Source organism: Myripristis murdjan, chromosome 8 (assembly GCF_902150065.1).
Source record: "Myripristis murdjan chromosome 8, fMyrMur1.1, whole genome shotgun sequence".
NCBI lineage: Eukaryota > Metazoa > Chordata > Actinopteri > Holocentriformes > Holocentridae > Myripristis > Myripristis murdjan.
Window position 1 is genome coordinate 17,477,460 of NC_043987.1, and position 21,000 is coordinate 17,498,459.

The 21,000-nt window shown below is 41.9% G+C and overlaps 1 protein-coding gene across 6 annotated transcripts in view; it reads right to left on the bottom strand.

Moving 5' to 3' along the window:
- Positions 1-16,111, bottom strand: part of sun1b (Sad1 and UNC84 domain containing 1b) — a 32,942-nt gene extending 16,831 nt beyond the window's left edge. For 2 of the 6 annotated variants that reach the window (XM_030058029.1, XM_030058026.1), the window contains exons 1-2: positions 10,783-10,794; positions 10,228-10,325 (exon numbers count right to left, since the gene is read on the bottom strand). In XM_030058029.1, the coding sequence (XP_029913889.1) occupies positions 10,228-10,325; positions 10,783-10,794 (110 nt within the window). Of the gene's footprint in view, positions 1-10,227; positions 10,326-10,782; positions 11,162-12,901; positions 13,198-15,318; positions 15,402-15,710; positions 15,726-15,975 lie in introns of those variants that run through there. The other 4 variants (XM_030058027.1, XM_030058028.1, XM_030058025.1 and 1 more) reach the window with 4 other exon arrangements.
- Positions 16,112-21,000: the final 4,889 nt, after the last annotated feature.

Below are 21,000 nucleotides of genomic sequence, written 5' to 3' on the forward strand. Positions count from 1 at the left end.
ACAGATACACATAACTATCAGCCTCATAGTTATAGTGATCAAGGACCTCTCATGTTTGCGGTGATTCAAAACCTTTGAAAAACCTGTTTTATAACATCACTTTTTTCCATTTCTTTCAGGTAGAGACAACCAATCATGTCGTGTTGCCACAGATTCAAACGCTTTTGTAATTTTGTAACGCGGTTGTAATCATGTCTTCTTGTCTCTACTCTGAAACTGACATTTTAGCACGCTGGTCTTTTGGATCTGTTCTCATGCAGATCTGCACGCCAAAGTAAGACAAGCGTGGCTTGTATTCATTCAAACAAGCCTTACAGCACTGTGGTCCTTCGAGCAGAAACCACAGCAGTGGAAGACAAAAAAAAGTCAGTGTACAACTCCATCCTCTCTACAGCACCTACACCAACATGAATGTCAAACTACTTGTGTTCACCTCTATACAACTGCCTACTACTGTCTAAAAGCCAGTCGGAACCAACTACTTTATATGGACAATGTGTCCAAAGATGTGTCTCCATATAGCCCGTAGTTACACTTTGAATACTTTGCATACAAGCTGGACACACAGCCTGCCCTGCAGTTCTTGTTTGTCCTGAGAAAACATGACCCAAGAAACACCTGTGACTGGAGTGCACTCCTCTAGTTACATTTGTGCTAACAAAAAATGAATAATAACTTAAGTAATTTTGTTTACTTCCTCTAATGCCCCTTTTCCACCAAAAAGAACATGGTGCTAGAGCCAGTGCTTAACTGGTTCCAACAAAGAACCGGTTTGCTTTGCAAGCGGAGCCAAGTCAGACCCACGTCATTACGTCAGCGTAAAACGTGATCACGTGGGTGTGTGAGACGCTGGCTCGGAATCACAATAACCAACATAGACGACAAATGGACGATGCATCGTAGCGATGCAGATACTGCTTGTGTCTTTACAAGCCTACATTGCGATCCAGAGGCGAAAAATGCAATTATTGCTGGCTACCCGTCGTATTCGTGGTCAGAACGAACGGCGACTATGTTTAGCTATGCGTTTATAGTGTTCATGGTTTCCTTTTGGGTCTGTATCCCCGCCCACCAATGACGTGGTGGGTCGCGTCATCGGTTCTTTCTCTGGCCCCTGTTTAGCCCCTGCTCGCCGTCGGTGCTTGCTTGGAACCGATTTGCTACCAGTTTGGCCGGTGCTTGGGCGGTGGAAAAACAAAGAACCGGTTCTAAGTCAGGCACTGGCTCCGAACCAGCCCTGGAACCTCTTAGGTGGAAAAGAGGTATAAGAATCCAATGTTGGACACATTCAATGGTGTCCAAAGTGATGTTTTGGGATATTATTGGAGGTAAAGTAAGGCGACCAAGCACACCAATCACAGTTTGTGTAGTCTTGCATCGCCCTGTGTGCACTTTTGGAGAGGTGAACATAGGCCACTGCAGGCTGTACTGGTACCACAGGCACCTACAGTATTGCTATGACAACATTTTTATGCTCAACCAGGAATTAGCAGTATGCTTGCAAACACATCCTCCATATTATATCACCATTAAGCACACCTGTTTAACAAACTGAAACAATCTCAAAGAATTACAGGATGCTCAGATCCCAGCCTGTCATATTAGAGGAAGCTGTAAACAATGTCTCACTTCTTTGCAAAAATCATTTAAGCTCTTCCAAGACTCCGAATCAATCTTTGTGCTGCTCTCTGCCTGGCTGCCCCCACGGCCCACGTCAACTATATAAATAGAGGTGGACACTGTGTGTGAGGAAGTGAGTGAGGAAGAGACACACCGATCTATGGAGAAAGGCGGCACATCCATGCTGACATTCAGCCGCCTGGAATCTCTCTTTACATAACGCCAGCTTTGATACCCAGCCGTCCCACACTCAGTGGGCACTGCCAGCTCTCATAACTGCACAGATGGAGAATCAGATCAGACAGGCCTCGAATGTGCACCAATTTAAATTTAGATTTTAGGCATTTATTTGACATGCATGCTGAGGGACATACAATGAGCAAACAGGTAAGGATTCAGTGTCTTGCTAAAGGACACATCAACAGGCTGCTAATGGACACAGTTTATGTGGGAATTTTATGCGAAACTTAACTCTTTAAGATTATTTTTGGCATTTCTGCTTTTTTAGTTGATCGTGATAGCAGAGAGAGACATGAAAGGCAGGGGAGAGAGACGGGAAGACATGCAGCAAAGGGCTCAGCTCAGAACTGAACCTGGGTCACAACAATAAGGATTTAGCCTTGATACGTGGTACACACTAACACGTGAGCCACCGGGGTGCCCCTGTGACCACAAAGCCATCCTGTGACTTAACTGAAATCTGGCATTTACTAACTTATGTATAATGTGAGGTTAGTGACACAGATTAACTGAACAACTTTGCATTCATGTAAACTTCTCCTTACTCTGACACACAACAGTTACCAACAACACCAAAGTGAAAATGCACACAGACATGCAGATCTGATCAGATCTCAGCCAGTCAACCAGGTGTGAATGCAACATCAAGAGTGTGTTCACATTAAAGAGATATTATCTGCCCATGGAGGAGAAATGCCATCGCCTTCTGCACTCTTTTGTCTTGCCAGGAGAACGTGCTTGGCGCCAAGAAGAAATTCCATTTTTTAGTGTGAAAATGAGTGTGTGATTAGTGTGAAGCTCACAGCAGCTGCTAACATGACTGCAGCAAAACCTACATGTCAACTCTGATGCCTCCCGTTTGAGAACTGAAGACAAAACTCTTCCACAACAAAAGGAAAATTAAGTTAGGGCTCTGCAGTAACATCGAGGCTGGTGATGCTACATTTACTATGTTCAGTGTGCTGACATTTGAGCGACTCACTGCCTCCCCAACCTGCTTTGCATACATGTACACAAAAACTGAGGTCCAATCACAAAGTGTATAGAATACACACAATGGTAAAGCATATAAATATCAGGTGTAAAATCAAGGCTGTAATTAGCTGTATGGCATAACCTGACACTGCAAGTTAATATCAGGTGTAGCCTAAATGATGTAGCTGCCTCAAATTTAAACATATTTGTATGAATGCCACTGGAGCTAAATGCAGTACTCAGGAGAAGAGCTCTCTTAAGTTCAGAGCATCACTGAATAAAATCCACTTTATCTGAGAACGGAAGAAATGTTAACTGAATCTAATCAGAAGAAGTCCATGAAACAACTGATTTATTCTGCTATTTGCCAGACGTTCCCAGAGAGTAAAGCCTGTTTAAGATGAATGATATCAACTTTCTGCTGATAATAATGGCAGCACGGAAACCGATCTGATAGGCGATAAGAAGCAGTGAGCAGCAAATCCGATCACTCTGACAAGTTTTTGAGTTTGCAGGCCTACTGCAGTGACATCAATTAGTCAAACACCCCCCTCCTTCACCTCTGACGACCCCCCACCCCCGACCCCACCCCTCCGGACACAGACACGGACACATACTGACAAACACACACACACACACACACACACACACACCACAAAGCTTAAACAGAGATTATAGAAACCACGTGGGCTGTAAATCTCAGCCTCAAAACCACAAGTGTGGTTACAAAAGCATCGTGTGCCAAAAAGCACAAGCACACAGAGAGAAAGAGACAGAGAGAAAAAAAAGAAGGTGTTTATAAGAAGAGGGGGCGTGTTGTTCCCAATAAAACTCCCGGATGGAGCAAAATCTGCCTGTCAAAAATAGTTTTTTGAAAAATAAACATGCGTTAGTTAGCCAGTGTGTAGTTCATATCTACAATGTGACACGTAAACCGCGATGCATATAAACAATGAAAATCTTTCCTAGAATCTAATCATGAAAAGATAAAACTTTTAAACATAACACATTTAGATTGTTTACCTTTCAAAACAATTGTAGATTTACAACTTTTTCCATCAGCAACCATTTTATAGCAGCCATCCGTTTAGAAATAATCAGATCGGTTGGCCCTATAATTCAATCACAACAACGTGAATGAATTTTCTTTCCAATCTCTAACAGCACAGATATGAGACATGCAATAATGTAAAGACAAACAAATGTGAGGAAAACACACCGTACCTTTCTGAAAGCAAAAACATCTAAATCTTCATTGGTCAGATCAGGGACAGAAACAAACAAATTAAGTTTTCCATTCCCAAAAGCTGTTTGGCACTCCTCCCTTCAACACTGCTGGACCACTCTGTGTTTACAGAAATTATAGGCTACCTCTTTGAACCTTTTTTCCCCTGAATATCAGCTCTGGAAAGCCTCTGGTGGTCTATGGGGAAAAGCTAAATCAGACCACAATATTTAGAAACGTAACAGGCCCTGCCTTCCTGTTCCCTAAACCATTACAGAGAGTAGACAAAGTCCTGTCTCCCCTGACACACTGAGGCCTATATTTACCAGAGGCCAGGGACTGGGAGGCTGGGACAGAGCAGAGAGCTGTCGTGTTTCCATCTGTCTATCTCTGGGTGGGCAGAAACTGGCACTGTGATTAGGATCGCTCCAGCCCATCCTCAATTTCCCTCCCACAGACAGCACTTCTCTCTCTGTGGTGTCCTTCACTCTCCATACTGTGAGTATGCCGTTTCATGTTGCTGCGGTTGCCATGGAGACTACTCCAAACAGCTCTCTTGCCCGAGAGAGAGGGGGAGAGTGTGTGAATGTGATCAGTAGCAGAAGCTGGGCCTTGAACACTTCCAACGGACAAATGCCATCACACAAGAGCACAAGACAAGTTGGCACAGAGACAGAAATGCCTCTGACATGTCCCTCGCAGTCAAATGCCTCACACCCAATTCAGCTGATATCTAAAGGGACGTTTTCATATTTAAAAAAAAAAAAAAAAGAAAAAAAAGGAAAAAAAAGGACCACACCAGTGATTTTGAAAGTTTGGCCCATTTCCCACAATTTACATCGCAACAAACCATTTTGCAAATCTTGCGTGGGTACTAAAGATATAATACCCTCCTTATAGTGTTCTGCTTCTGCAGCGAATAAAGTCAACTCCATTCATAAACCACGGCACTGATCATTCACTGTGTATATCAAACATTTCAGAGTATTTTCTGACAGCAACCATTTCACGCCACCACCAAAACACAACAGGAGTGCTATGTGGACAACTTTATCACGGTGATGACATACTGGTGTGAGGAAAGACTGAATGTTTCAGAAACCTAATTTTTGTATTGTAGTGAAATGAATGGAAATCAGTAGCTGGAAAAAACGTAGAAAGAATAGAAGAATATTGGAAAAGACTGCTTGCTTTGGGAAAAGATTAGCAGAAACATGAAGTATACAGCTTCTGTGGCTATTAGGTTGAACATGCAAAATCACTGGTATGATCCTTTAAAATGCAGATTCATCAAGGCGCTGTTTATCATACTAGTTGTAACCTGGAAAGCAGGACACTGCTGCAGAAAATATTTGCCTTGCTATGCATCGGCACAGGCTGGCTCGCCATCCTCCAGCTGCTGCCATGTAACTGTTTAGTGCTTGACCAGTGGAGCATGTCTGAAGCACATTCGCACCAGATGTCTCAACAACTGTGACTGCAGCATGGACAACAGTGGCCAAGTGTCGCTCAGTCAGTAGACACACACCTCTATCCTGCTCTCGGCACGTGCTGGGACCTTGTCGTGCAGGGTGTGACATTCACACCTGAAACATGGCAGAATCAACTGAGTTTACAACAGGAATTTTTTCCACTTATTAACTTGAATTTATATAAGATTCAGGTTGAAATATATTACCGGAAAATGCTTGGTCAGTGAAATTTCCAGGTCAACAATATTTTTTAATTGAAAAATGCTTTTGCCCCCTTGGCCCACTTTGCATATAAAAATGTCTGGGAAGAGAAGAGGTTGACTTTGGCCAGGTATTTCTTCCAATTTCTTATTTATCACACAAGTCATGCACTACTGCTCTCCACAGAAAGCTATTATACCATTATCTCTGATCGCTACAGCTGCTTACTACCATCACTGCTCGAGTATCACTTACGAGGGAAAATACAACCTACAACCAGGAGGTCCTATTGACCCACTTCCAGTGACTGATCATAAAACAGGGAAAGGCCTTGCAACACACCACGCACGTACACACAGACACACAAACAACTGCTTTGTGTGAGGCCAGGGTCACTGTCAGTCAGACGTTGTCATGTTTGCAGTGCTCAAAGAGAGGGAAAAGTAGATAGTGTGAAGTACCACTGTGGCACAAGTACGTTTGACTGTGGCACAAGTACGTTTGACTGTGGCACAAGTACGTTTGACTGAGTACAAATGCCTCAAGATTCGTACATTTTGTTCCCCAGTTTTTCTGAGCCGCTGTGGGAAATCAAACAGGGAGCTTCCAGCCACAAACCAGCTTCTCATAATTCTAGACCACTGTTCACCTTAAGTGTGTATTTGAGTGTGTACTTGTGCTTGCTAAATCCCAGTTTATGTAACACTTAAAAGATAAGAGCTACATGATTCTAGAAAAAGAAATTAAGATGAGATAGCACGTCTGTTCAAATGAAATCATTTCCATGTATGCAAGTACTCGTCGCACCTTTCTCCCTGAGGGACATCAGCGACTTTCCCAGTCAACACAATTTAGCTTTGGGTGAACAGGTCTGCGGTGCGCATGAAGGCTTACCTTTTCCCTTCTCAAACATTATTCATCCTCTTTGAAAACAAACACACTACTGGATGAACCGCTGTGTACTTCTAAAATACATTTTATTGCTTTGGAGGTATCGCTTCTTGTAATAAGTCACATATTACTTGTTACTTGTGAAGAAAAGGTCTAAGTCCAGGTAAGAACAAGCAGAACTGTGTTTACTTTAATGCCAGCAATCATTTTGCCAAAGTGCAGGTTATGTTTTTCAAAGCGCTGTCTATCATTCTGAGTGTTTTCAAGTTTCATCATAGAAAATGAAAGCCATAGTAACAATTTTTGCCAATTATGAAATATAACAAGAAATTTCGAGCTAAATATTATGTGATTATAAAAACCCATCAGAATTGAGCTGAATGACTGGGCTGATCTCCTAGCGTAGCAGTGAAAACATTTTTAATGAAGAGTTAAAATGCTAGATGTGGCTATAGTCAAGGCATTTTAACATGTTTGGTTAAACATGATTCATTCAGTATGACTCAAAATATTTAAGACTGGAGGGAATTAAAAATTCATATCTATATTATGATACAGACATGGTCCTATCTGGTAGCAAATGTATCAGTATGAATTTTGGGCCACTGTTTCAAGAAGCTCCTCGGGGGTCTTTGGTGCATCATATAGTATTTAGCAGTCCATTCAAGGGGATGGAGGGGATGGGGTGAAGCCTTGTTGACTCCCTTTAATGAAAAAAATGGCTCATTTTCTTTCAAAACAAGCAAAGAGAGGAATGAGAGCACCTGGGAGGAAGTGAGAGAGCAGAGAGGCCTCCGGTTACACTAGTTCAGCCCGTGTTAGGTCTTAAATCTTCAAGGAAAGCTTCTCCCTCCCTGCTTAATGAATATTCATTTTGTTACAATGGTCTCAAACTGACAATTCATGCACAGCTTGTGGTCCAAGTCGTAATGGTCTCTCCCTTCAACTGGACACTCTCTCTCTGGTTTGAGGGCTTCAACAGCTTTGAGTGTGCATGGAAATGAAACACGGCCTTTTCTCTCTTCATCATTCAGTGCCACAAACTTGTCTGTGGTCTTTTGAGTTTTGACAACAGATGGGCCAACGGTTTCTGTCACCTGACACCGTCCGTCTCTGCACTGCTTTCCCATTCATTGACGAGCACACACAAACCCTCTGAGAGTGTAACACAATTAGCCTACCTCTCTGATGATATTTCTGAAATTCAAACCAGTAGCAATACACTGGCAATTGCTACCAATAAAATAACCTGTGATAAAGAAGTGCAATAACCCTGTTAGTTGCCTGTCTTCTATGGGATCTATGAATCAACGGATTTCCAGCTGTCATAAATACACCAATTAAAAAAACTGTTCTTTCAAATGGCTAGTAAAGTTACATAAACTATTAGTCTAATCCTGGGATCAGTGCCACTCTGGCGACTGTGAGATTCATTAACAGTGTCTCAGCTGACTACAGACAGAGAAACATGATTAGCTTGTTCCAGCCGTTCAGTCTACCTGTCGCATTCCAGTAGTGTGTGAAATGAGCTTTTTTACTTTCATCTTGCTGTACTTCACTCCACAGGGTGACTTAAGACCTGTTACCAAAACAGGATTTCACACTTCTGGATTGCGCCAATGGATGCTTTAAAATTGACCTACAATCAGTATAATGGAAATTCATTTCTTTTGTATTCTGTAATATACTTCAGTTTATTGTTTTAAGTTAAAAGAGGGATCCGCTCTAAAAAAAAAAAAAAAAACAACTATACAAAAATTATTTACAGCTGCAAGGGTCTTGTAGGGCCAAAGACCTTCAAGGCATGCACAAAAACAGGTGAACAAAGCATGTGGTAGAGTTGGAACAAGTCACCTATAATTCTTCACTCTGACATTTACTTTCTGAATGTGGCATAAGGACAAAAACACCTATCAGATAATCCAGTGCTAATGTCATTGAGTGTTCTATGTTACTTTGCAATTCTTCACTACCAACAAGACAAAACCCGATAGGCAAATCCACTGTGAGTCAAGGCCTCGCCCACAAATTGTAAAAATGAGAGCTGCTGACGCATTAAATATAGAATGTAACTAATAAATATCATACAGCAAAACTCCTTCAGAGACTGCTGCCTGGACATGTTCAGCTGAATGGGAGAGGGGACACAGTTCGTCTGCTGACTGAGGTTTTCTTTTCAGGATAGTGTGCTCTGCATTTCTCTAAAACCAAGTTGTAAATCTAAAGACGGGCTGTTTGTTGAAACACGCCTGCACACCTTTATGAGGCAGAGTTTCACACTCACTTGCATTAAACGTTTCTCCTTTACATTAATGTAGGAATCTGAGCAAAGCAAAGGGGGAAAGGTGATGTTTTACTTTGTGGTTTCCACACCCAAATGCCTTTCTCCACTTTCTCAGCCGGAGGCATCAGCAGTGACAACACTGACGACAACATTCCACCGCACACACACACACACACACACACACACACACACACACACACACACAGACACACACACAGACACACACACACCCCAGGTGGAGCACCAACCACACCTATATGTCCTGGAATGAGGAGCCCAAGCGCAAGGGATGCACTGCCAAACTCGATGAAAGAATAGTGTGGTCAGGAATGGTGTGTGTATATCCCACATGGACTCTCTAGTTTTGAATTATCCAAACAAAGAGAACAGTGTGTGAAGAAGGCTAGTTATATGTTGGCTCTACAATCTCAAAATAGTGTGTATATGGGAAGCTTGGGACATGGTTTGTTTTTAGCCTGCATAGCTCCCTCACTCCCCATTAACTGCACAAGTGCATTCACACAACATCAGGCTGAATCATGGCATGATTCATCAAAACCACTATCACAGGACTTTATTTCTCTGACCGCAGGGCTGAACTTATTAGTAAATATCAAACAACACTGTTTCAGATCAAAGATATTTTAGTTTCAGACTGCAATTATGCATATAGCCAATTTCCCACTAGTTTTAAATGGGAAGCTGATATCTGCATGATCTGAGTCAAGTGAGAAAAACAGGGTTTGGCTATTGATGAAAGCTGGATCCTAAAGGCAATACGAGCTCATTATCATTAAGAGCTTTTATAATCGGAGACCTGGAATGAATCCATGGGCAAGAAACACATAAGCAGCAAATGCAAAAAAACTTGAGTGTTAATCAGACTGGAGGCCTATCATTCTGCTACTCAATCGTAATAAGGTGAGTGTAAAAAGACAACAGCATTTGATATAGCTGCATCAGAAGGCTGGCAAGCTTCAACAGCACCCTATATTCAGGCAGAAAAAAACAGCAGCTAGCTGGGTGGGCAAGGAGGTAAAACTGATGATAACTATAACCAGGCATCTGGCAGCCATCTGAAATATGCAATGAGTTGCTAGTCGAGTGCATTTTTGAACATGTGGAGAGCTGTGATGCACTTGCAAAGGGCCAAAATTGATTCAAATGCAGCAGCAGGGACTCAAGGACAATTTCCAACTCAACCTAAGTCAATTGCCCTGACAGCTTGAAGTCACAGCAGAGAGGCCGAGTGCGACTGAAGTGCAGTGGGCCTGCATGTTGGATGGTGCAGCCAGCGCAGCACAGCAGTGAGGTCTCACCTGAGAGAGTAGGTATAGCCGGTGTTTTCTGGAGCACACTGTGGCGGCGTGTATGTGTGCAGATGGGAAAAATCCATGGTCATTCTTCTTTGTTTAGACTGCAAGAGTTAGGGTGCAAGGGACAGGACTCTTTAGGCCATAGCAGAGGTACGGAGATAGCCAGCACATACACAGCAGTAAAATCATTCACTATCAAAATCACATGCACTACCTCATTCAGCCTGTCTCTTGATTTTGCACATTAAAAAAAAAAACGGTCAAAATAGTTCTGCTAATGAGCTCAAGTTTTGCCTCTGTGTAATTATCATTAAACAAGACACACACATTAAATACAATCCTACACTGGTAAAACTCAGTGCCTCTCCCCTAATCAATCGCAGCCGTATTCACTGGGCTGCACTCCAAGAAAATACAACCAGCAGTTACTGCTACACTATACAACCATTTCAAAAAACCCAACCCAGCCAGTCACTAATGAGAACTGCTGGACTTTCCCACTCCCCAGGAACACAACAATGCTACTGTGGCTCTGCCTGTGGACAAGACTTGGCCGACCTCTTCCTGCATCCTTGTTCACGCTTGTTGTTGACAAGGACTACCGAGGGCTGTAATGAATAACTTCTCTCTTCTCTTCAGAGCAGCAGATGGCAACAGACAGGACTGGCTGGTAGAGATGGGACTGAAACAATTACGATCCTCTCGCTGTTTGTATCGAGCAGACTTCTCACCAGGGACATGCAGTTCAGGAGTGACTGGGTGAGTAAGCTCCACACACAGACAAAGCAGTAGCCCATAATGTAACCAGAAACAGCCAGGGGTGGAGCTATGTTTAGGTAATGGGCGGGAAACAACTGCCCCAGAGGGTTGAGCCTCTCAGTGAAACTTATAGCCTACTATGTGAACACGCTGTTGAAATCTTTGTTATGAAACAAGGCATGTTCCTAAAACCTACTGGTGTGATTCAAAATTGCATGCAACTGCGTAATAGCCCAAGGGGAGTGGCATGTATCCTAGCAGCCTGGCTCTAGCACATCACAAAAGTTACACATGAAAATACTGGTAAAGAATAAAGATGCTTTGGCTTGAATGGACTCAACTCTAGCCATATTCAACTAAGGTTTAATCTCAACGGAAAGCACTACTGCTCTCAAAATCATTTAAAAAACAGGTGCTATCCACCCTGTCTGTACTTTTGGGTTGATTCAGCCCTTCTGGTCACAACAAGCTGCGAACCACATCTCAAATAAAGCGTCTATGTTGAACATATAACAAGTTTCCCACTATCTTCACACCTCCAAAGCCACACTGACATAGCTGCCATCAAGGGAACTCTTCCAGGGAGCTTCAAGTCAGCAGTTCAATCAAACAAGAGGAGACGATCAAAGGAGGAAGAACCACAGCAACAGATGGCATTTAACAAATCCACCGCAAAAATCTGACGACTGTTAATCTTAATCAGAGTTAAAATCCCACTTCTAACTCATAAGCTCAAAGGGAGGGATAAACAGAAACAAACATCCAAAAGTCAGGGGGAGCACAACAATTCAACCAGGATTAGTCGTTTTGCTTGCCAACTGGTATAACTGGTACAGTAAATCATTAAGCAGGCACAGATTATGGGCAATCCAGTTTGCAATGCCAACCTCCTATGAACTGTATGGGCTAGAATTTTGGTTTGGGTTGTGTGAGATGCTCCTACTGTATAAGGTTGGCACACATACAGGTCTAAGACTGTGTTTTAACAAAACTGGAGTTCAACCCTCAGCCTGACTGAACTGTGACTGCAGTCTGGCCATAAGATTATTTATAAACAGCACGATCTATTTCTCAGTTTGTCTTGGCATGGGAATGCACATTACAGGTGCATATCTGTAAAATCTTCTTGGGGGAAAAAAGCCCATGGAAACTTGATTTAAATGTTACTCAGGAGACAGGCTGAATAATATCGCAACATACACACACACACTCTTGTCTTAACAGTGACATGCCACACGTCACAGCTTCTTTACTGTGCATCTCTCTCTCTCTCTGACACACACACACACACACACACACACACACACACACACACACACACACACACACACACACACACACACACACACACACACACACGTCTGTTTTGTTTTGCTGGCTCCTTTACGCAAACCAGCTATGACGAGTAGGGCGAACAATTGAGCCTGTGGTTGGTCCACCTCACTGTCAAAATACTGTTTCAGAGCGGTCCTATTTTACAGGCATTAGATTTGAAGGCTCACGGTGACCACATATAGCCTCGTCTCTATCCAAATGACATATAAGCCTGGGTACGCTCTCAGAATATCCACTGCTAAATTTAGACGCCATGTATTTAAACAACGCAGGCTTGGGCAACGGCACACTATTCCCACACTTATCATATGGGTGTAATTAACATTTCGCTGTCAATAAAAGCAATTATCGGCCACGACAAGCGTTGGGCGTGAGATTAGAAGTGTCTGATAAAATCGCAGGTCCATAAAATCTCTTGGAAATGAGGCCTGGGATTGCGTTCGCTGTCAAAACTATTGTGGGTAAAGGAGCTCAGCAAGGACAAAATATACCTAATACTAATCGGCTACATATTTCTATTCCACGACTAACATGCATAATAAAGCGATGTACTGGAATTATCTACAGTATTGCATCCACTTGCCCGTGTAGTAAGAGTCCATGTATGTTATTATTCTGAGCGCAATCCAAAGGAACAAGATCCACACATTACTATCACGGAAGATGCGCAAACTTCTGCCCGCATCCCGACGCTTCTATCCACGATATGGGAACCTGGGGGTATTAAATACTTAGTACCCACAAATCCGGCAACAATATTTCCCCCCGTGGACAAACAGACTCAAAAGTTTGCAAGTAGCTAGTGAGTGTTATGCTCATGCACAACAAGCAGATATCCAAAATGGCTTCCCAGGCGTAACAAAGCCAGAAGGATCGCTGCCGAGCTGATCCTCCCACTCCCAGGCCCTCCATTGTCGGCCAGGGCGCACACTTTGAATCTATTGGAGGAAAGCAGCATTACTGCACCGCCATGCACTGGACTACTGCCTATACTGAGTGCGTTATGAAAAATAATACTGTGCTGCGCAATAGTAAACCCTGAGGTGAACTCAATTCACTAACGCCTACGGTCCTTGGATCAAAAATAAATGCCAAAAGACATTTCTGAATTAAAGAGGAACAACAGTAAAAACACGCCCACAATGTAATTAAGCTGTTATTAGTAGTAGTAGTAGTAATAATGGTCGTACTAGGTCAGTGTAACGCATTATTACAGATATATCAAACTATCTCCCACAGATGCAGACAGACGGGACAAAGAGTTATATAATTATTTACATATCGCTTCAAAATAGATTTCTGGCGATGTTTGCTCTCTGTTATTATGTTTAAAAGTACAAGATCAAATTTTGGACTACTCACAGACAGGCGAAAGTATACACCCACTGAGCCCCAAGGCAGCTGCTCACAATTCAGTGCCTCATGGCGAAATACTGTGATGCACATACTGAATGCAAGAACTAAAGTTGCAATGAGGAAGTGATGTTGCAATATTCTACAAATGACAGATTATTTTAAGAGGGGATCTAGCCACTATCCAGTTGCACCCATATGGTGAAGGAGAAGAGAGAATCGCAGTGTTTTCTCCATATTAAATCAGCTGTGGTGAACCAACACGTGTATCACCCCTGCTCAACAAAAAGTTACATTGTAAACAACAGTTACACACATATTACTCAAATGTAGTATCCAGGTAAATATACTGTAAGTGCAACAAGCTGCTGGGTGACCCCAAAAAAGGACCAAGTGAAGGATGGATGTACACCCAAAAGGAAAGTGAATTGAGTATGCAGCCATGTCTCGCATTCATACATTAGCACACATTTCTATTGGGTCACTGCTGCAGCATGAGGGTTAAGTGCCTTGCTCAGTGGCACTTGAGCAGTCGGTGTTAAGGAGAGGAAGAGCTTTCACTTTCCATCACAAGCCATCCAAAATAGGTAATTGCACATGAACACCAAAAAACAAAGCACGTGAAGCACAGATAACAACCATCATATAGCACATGGCATATTGATAAATAGCGCAGACTCTACATCATCACCAGTGGAATGTAAAAATGTCAGTGGAATATGACTCCTCTTTGTTCAATTGCCTGTGTTGATAGGGAGCATGATAGTGTTAGAGGTAAAGGACCAGGTAGCTGCAGACAAAAAAAAAATCATGTGTTCAGGATACAGAAAGATAAGACATACACAAATACAGCTTGTACAATGCAGTCAGACTCACACTGTACTGCCACCAGAAATAGGTTAATCATTTGCCAAATCAAACAAATCTCCTTTACAGTCAAATCCAGATCAACCATAATCACACTGCTTAGCATAAAAGAACCGTATTACTTCTTCATTTGGCATGCAATAAACTGAAAACACAGGAGGAAAACCAAAACAATAGTGGCAAAGCTATCTCAATCCACAGGCTAACAAAAAGGGCCAGAAAAGAGAGGGACTTCAAAATGAGGATGTTTTTCATTCCATGTCATTATCCTGTCCACATGGAGAAAAGGGAGCAGCACAGCCGTCACTGGCAGAGTGAGCATGGTCTACCATAACAACATGCTATTGTGTGGGCCTAGTGATTAAACTACACCTTGGTGTCCTAGGTTCAAGTCCCAGGAGTAAACAAGTGACTGAATCCTCACCAGCTCCAGGTGCTGTTTAGTGGCTGACCTTGGCCTGTGACCTATCTGGAGCAGGACACGTGAACAGGAAGTTTCTCCACAGGGATCAATAAAACATCATACGATTAAATGTTATCATCATTCACTTTATAAGGGCTTATTTGGATAATAAGGATATAGCTGGAGAGGGAAGCTATTGAGGTAAGGCGCCATCTACCGGTCAGCATTTTGTACAGCGTTTGACGTTTGACGTTTAGCGTGGGACTTTGGCACCAATCACACGGCGACCTTCGGACGTCAACGGCAGAGGACACGACACGCTGTGTTTCTGCCAAAGACGAAAACCAACACCAAGAAAAATACTATACTTTACTTACTTGTGTGCGGCTCTGACGACGGGAACAATAGCTTGCCAAGTTCTTGAACTCTGTGCCGTTTAAGTGAATCTAGGAAGCATCTCCTTGGAAACAAAAAGAAAAACAAATGGACTGAATGAGAATATACAAAAACAGTGGTCTAGTCTGCCCAGCGGGATACAGGCGAAGACGGAAGTAAACACAAGTGAAATCTCGTTTCGCCTGACTACTCTCAGCCTCTTCGATCATGTGCACTTCAAGGAGAGAGTTAACTGTCTAAACAGAAGATGACAGCTTTCAATTTAGCATTAGTGGCTCGCTCGAGTTACCAAATTGTACTTAAATTAACAAACACCAGCACTCGCGCTACGACAAAAAACCTCTCGCTACTGCTGGCTAGGAAAGAAAATTACCTGAAGCCCGGCAAACTCATGCCCTCTTATCAGCAACACCTGTGCAGATAAGCTCACAGAAGTCATGTCTAATAAAAAAAAAAAAAACGCACAGAAACGACACACCCATTAGAACAGAATATGTTGGACGTACGAGCAAAACGATTACCAAGAGCAAGCCGAAGTTAAAAGACAGCCCAGACAAATATCTAACTTCGACACCCGGGACCAAACCAAGCACATGCGGGATTCATTTACATGCCTATGCAAACTTCAGACTACCCACCTGTGGACTGTACCCAGAGGTCTGCTGAGGGCAAACCGGCTTTACCTCGTGGTTAAATCCTGTTTCTCAAACCTTAGCACACGGCTGCATGTTTCTCCCTGCTGTAAAAATGGACATTGCTGTTTCTAACGTTCGCCTTTCCCGCACACAGTAATATTTTCCGCTGTACGTCGACGTCAGACGCACCAGTCCTTATATGGTAAAAATGACCAAATATGGGATCCGCCAGACCTCTGCAAAGGGTCTTGTGGTCACCGTTCAAACGGGTGAAACAGCGCCCCTCGATGGTGTGGAAGGTGAAAAATACTACTGTAACATGCATGTACTTTTTGCTCTTTTTGCAGGCTCAGGACAAGACATCTAATCTATTTAGAAACAAAATTCTGGAAGGCTTGCTTGATGTTAGGTGATGTAGAAAACCATGAAAAACTAAGGCACTTTGTCTTTGAATGAAGCAAAATAATTTATTGCTTGGGCGAGGCAACTCAACAGACCAACATGTATTGAATGTCAGTCTTCTTCAGGATCAAGGATGGTTTAACCCCTCAGGCTACTCAGCCACCCCTATTCATGAAACTGAAGTAGTTTCTTTAAGTTGAGCTGCACTGAAATCACTGGGACTTTGAGTGCTGAGTAAACTAATTAGTCACTCCTACAACTCCCTTTCCTCTCTGTGGGTAAGATATTGCATAACAAGAACAGAAATCTTCAGTTTGCATTATTCAAATCCGACTTTTCCTGACTTTTCTGCCAGTGTAGGCCCAGCTTTACTAGGGGAGGGAGGGGCTCTGTAACCACTGGGCCACTTTGTGGGCGTGTGTGTCTCCTAACATGGCTCTCGTAAAGCAACGGAGAGCAGAGGTTTGGGGAAAAACTGCCAAAGATATTTTAAAAAATGCTTCTCACAGTCTGATTGAGAGGCTTCCCTTTTTTGTAAATCTGCAAATCTGCTGATGAACTTGATACAGGCAAAAAATATTCCTCTATATTGTTATTGTCAAGAGTCCCAGTTGGCCAAACTTCACCAAAAACATGGTCTTGATTACTGATTACTACTGCTGCTCCCTATTACTACTGATCTCTGAAATATGGACTAAATTAGATTAGATTACTTCTATTCCCTTTTTGCATAGAATGGTGTATGCATAGTAGACTGAAATTCTGATTATTTATTTGGATCCATATTGATGACATCATTATCTTTTACATTAAAAAACAACAACAACAAAAAACAAAACAAATAAACAAACAAAAAAAAAAAACAGTTTCCCAGTTTTGGCTACAACACAGGCACTGTCCTGTATCTGTGATCTTTGGCCAACTATGGATTCATGTCTTTGCTGCATCATGCCCTTTTGCAATAAATGTTGTCGATCTTTGTCCTTGTCACTTTTCACTTGACTGTTTCTTCTGGTATTTCTTGCAAGCTGAGGAATCCCTCTCTGTTTTTGGCCCAGTCATGGTTTCTTCCATGGTCTGTTGCTATATTCTTGTTATTGTGTGTCATGTTTTGTTTTCTGTCTGCTTTGCCTGACTCACTGTTGACTTGTTTTTTAAGGTGGAATCAATATTTTGTTTCCCCTATTTTTTTTTTCTTGTAAAGTCTTTTGAGACATGTTGGCAATGAGGGCTTTATGAACTTGAACTTGTAGGCTATTCATAGTATCCAGGCATTTGTGAATACACCTCTCTCTGTTTTAAAATTTTTTTTTTTACTCTTTTTCATTTCCTCATCCTTCAAGAGTACAGTGCTCATTATAAATCATGTAGATACTAATCATTAATATCTGTCATTCAGAGTCTGTTGGTCATTTACAGTGAATATCTTCACTTTTGTCCAGTGTAACTATAGCTCACTGTGATGGATTTCAAGTGATTTTTTCCACAAGCTGCAGTATTATTGCAGCAAACTGAGTACTTGAGTGAAGAACTCAAGTGCTCTTCCTCTTTAACTTTTCTTAACTTGCTCAGTGCTGTCCGGTCTAGTTGTGATCTTTACATTTAACTCTAAGCTTTAACACATTCTGCTCTACTGTTATTACTGCCACTGTTGGCTTTTGCTCACTGTGGAGGCCCTGACCACTAAACACAACTGACTCATGTTTTAAGGATTCATGGCCCTTGAAAACCTTGGGATCTCCTGTTTTAAATGACCAACAGCACTCCAGTTATGGCTAACAATATCTTTAAATTGTGCAAACCTGAAAAACAGGCCACCTGCCATGTGTGGAATGACGGTGATGTGTTCCCATTGTTCCTGAGATCACATGACCACAGCGTGTGAGAGAGTGAAGATCTCATCTGACTACTTTGCCTAAATGCTTCCTCTTGTGTTACAACAGGCTTTTGATACACATACATGAGCGCTGTGTAGTCAGTGGCCATGAAACTCTCATGCTTTGTGATTTGTACATTTCAGCTGCTTGCTGCACAACCTCAAGGCGTGGACCGCTGTGAGTAAACAAAGATTACTCATACTCTGACTAGAGTTCATTTGTTTCCTCTTAGTCATGACAGTTTTTGCACTTTTGATCCCGTTGGCTTCGGCTGGTCCGCTCCTTTCACTTTTTTTTTTACATTTTATCTTTTCAACAGACACCTACTGTGAGAGCTGTCTGACAACAGCACGAGGTATGGTGCATAACTTGCTTGCAAATGGAAATGAAGCAATAAATATTAAAATGCTGCATAATGAGTTATCACTTCCGACTGTATGAGTTTACAGCATCTTTGAATACTGAAACCATATTGGCTTCATTCTTTGGCATTTTCTTTATCTGAAGATGTAGAGAGCAAATAAAACAATCTTCATGCCTCTTCCCAGAAATTGAGAGAGTGATGAAGGAAGCCCCAGCTGGGAGCAGACACAGAGTGGTCGAGAGCCTCATCAGCGGGGACGTGTGTGAAAGACTGCCACACCACAACTATGATGACTTGTCGAAAAGCAAAATGACATCCTCCTGCCAACACCTGATAGGTAACAGGGTGGAGGAATAATCAAAGCTGTTTCACACTATCTTTTTTCAATGATGACTGACTCTTGCTGCCTGAATCCTCGTACAGATGAGATTTACAACCAGCTCCGTGCAGCTTTGCTGAATAAGGAGCCAGAGCATCTGGATGTTCTCTTGTGTTATGAGCAGTCCACAGCATGTGTAGGTGTGAAACGCCACTCTTTTGAGGTAGGCGGATGGCAGTGCCATTTATAACCTAAACCTGTGGAAATAATAATATTTATCACTAAACACATAACCTCCTCCAGTTTTTTTGACAAACAGTATCTCACTTTTGTTGCAGAGCTCCAAAACCACCTTTAAGGACAGCGACATTGACACTCTACTCCATACCGAGGAAAATGTGCGCATTGCCCAACCTATACGCACAAGTTCATCTGAGCCCTCAAAAGATGAGCTGTGAAAACACTTGCCATCCCATTGCTCAGGACTGAATTAATGCTGACTTTTTGTCTACTAATGTCACATGTCATGATTATCAGCTGAATGAAGACATTGCTGATATCTGGAAACATTTATCTGCTGTTATTTTAGAGACATATAAGCATATCACTGTGGTCTTTATTGTATCCATAGAAATCATACAGGATCTCAAAGACATCCATAATTATAAGCCGTGGCACAGACATCATCTAAGTTCTTATGTGATTTCTGTGATTGTATCTGTGGTGGTCATATTAAAAGTACGATTTACATTTAGAGCTGTTATTTTTTACTCAAACACAAATGCTGAGTTCAATGGAGTGCTTCATTTTCTATTATCTTTGGCAAGGCTGATTGAATGTGAACAGTGAAGCTAAAAACATGACCTCATTACCTAATAATTATTTGCAATAGTAACCATGAGGTAATTATTTTTCAGAGGGTTAAAGCCTCGTTCCATTTTTTTTCACATGCCTCAGTCAAGCTTCTCTAAATCTTTTACAGTTGGTTCAAATGTAGCTGCCAGACTATGAACCAGCTATTAAACACCATTACACCATTAAAACCACATTACTCCTGTTCTTGCATCCTCTTATTTGCTTCCCATAAAATACAGAATAAACTGCACAATCCTGTTGATTTAAAGCACTGCATGGCCTTGTCCCCACATTACATTTCTAATCTTCTTATTCCCCATTCCGCTTTTCGACCACTCTGATTCTAAAATCTTGGGCCAAATCTCTCCACTGCAAAAAAAAAAAAAAAAAAAAGCTGACCCCGCTTTTGCAGTTTTAGCCCCAAGCCTCTGAAATGATCTTCCCTAATCCGTCAGATTTATTGAATCTTTGGGCTGTTTTAAGCAGCTTCAAAAGTAATATCCTCACTAAGAGTGAGAATCAGGTAACGAAGCCACAAAGCCACCATATTTTGAGGATCTCTCCCGCTGACTGTGTATGTTGACAGGCGGATTTGTTTGTTTCTGAATAAATGGTTAGATGTGTGTGAAAAGCTATCACAGAAACTCTAACCTTAATCCTAACTTTAATCCATAAGCCATATTTGCCACCCAAAACATAAAAATGACATCACTGTGGTAGGAAACAAAAGTTTGCTCATGGGAATAAAATCTCAACCCAGCCTCTAAAGATGGTGACCGAGGTCTGCAGCAACCATCACATCCCTCCCACTTACAGTCTCTGTAAAAACGCCTTTTTATAGATCTGTCTTTTGTTTTGGTCTGTTTTTAGTCTGGTCTGGTTCTCATTGTGCCTTGTTTGAGATGGAAATTTATTTTATGTTTGTTTAATTTTTTTTTTTTTGTAAGTGTATGTGTGTGAAGCACTTAGTGTCTTTTAAAAAAGTGCTATCTCTGTATGAATAAAGCTTAACTTACTTACTTACACCTCCATCCAATACCCTAAAGTCTTCTAGGTCCCTTAACTTCCTTGCCACTGTCAGTAAAAGAATTTCAAAGCATTCATGGTTATCAAATCAATACCTAACAATATAATGTTTTTAAATGAAACCCACCACTACTATTGCTGGGGATAGAAAGTGCACTAATGTTTTTTTGTTTGTTTGTTTGTTT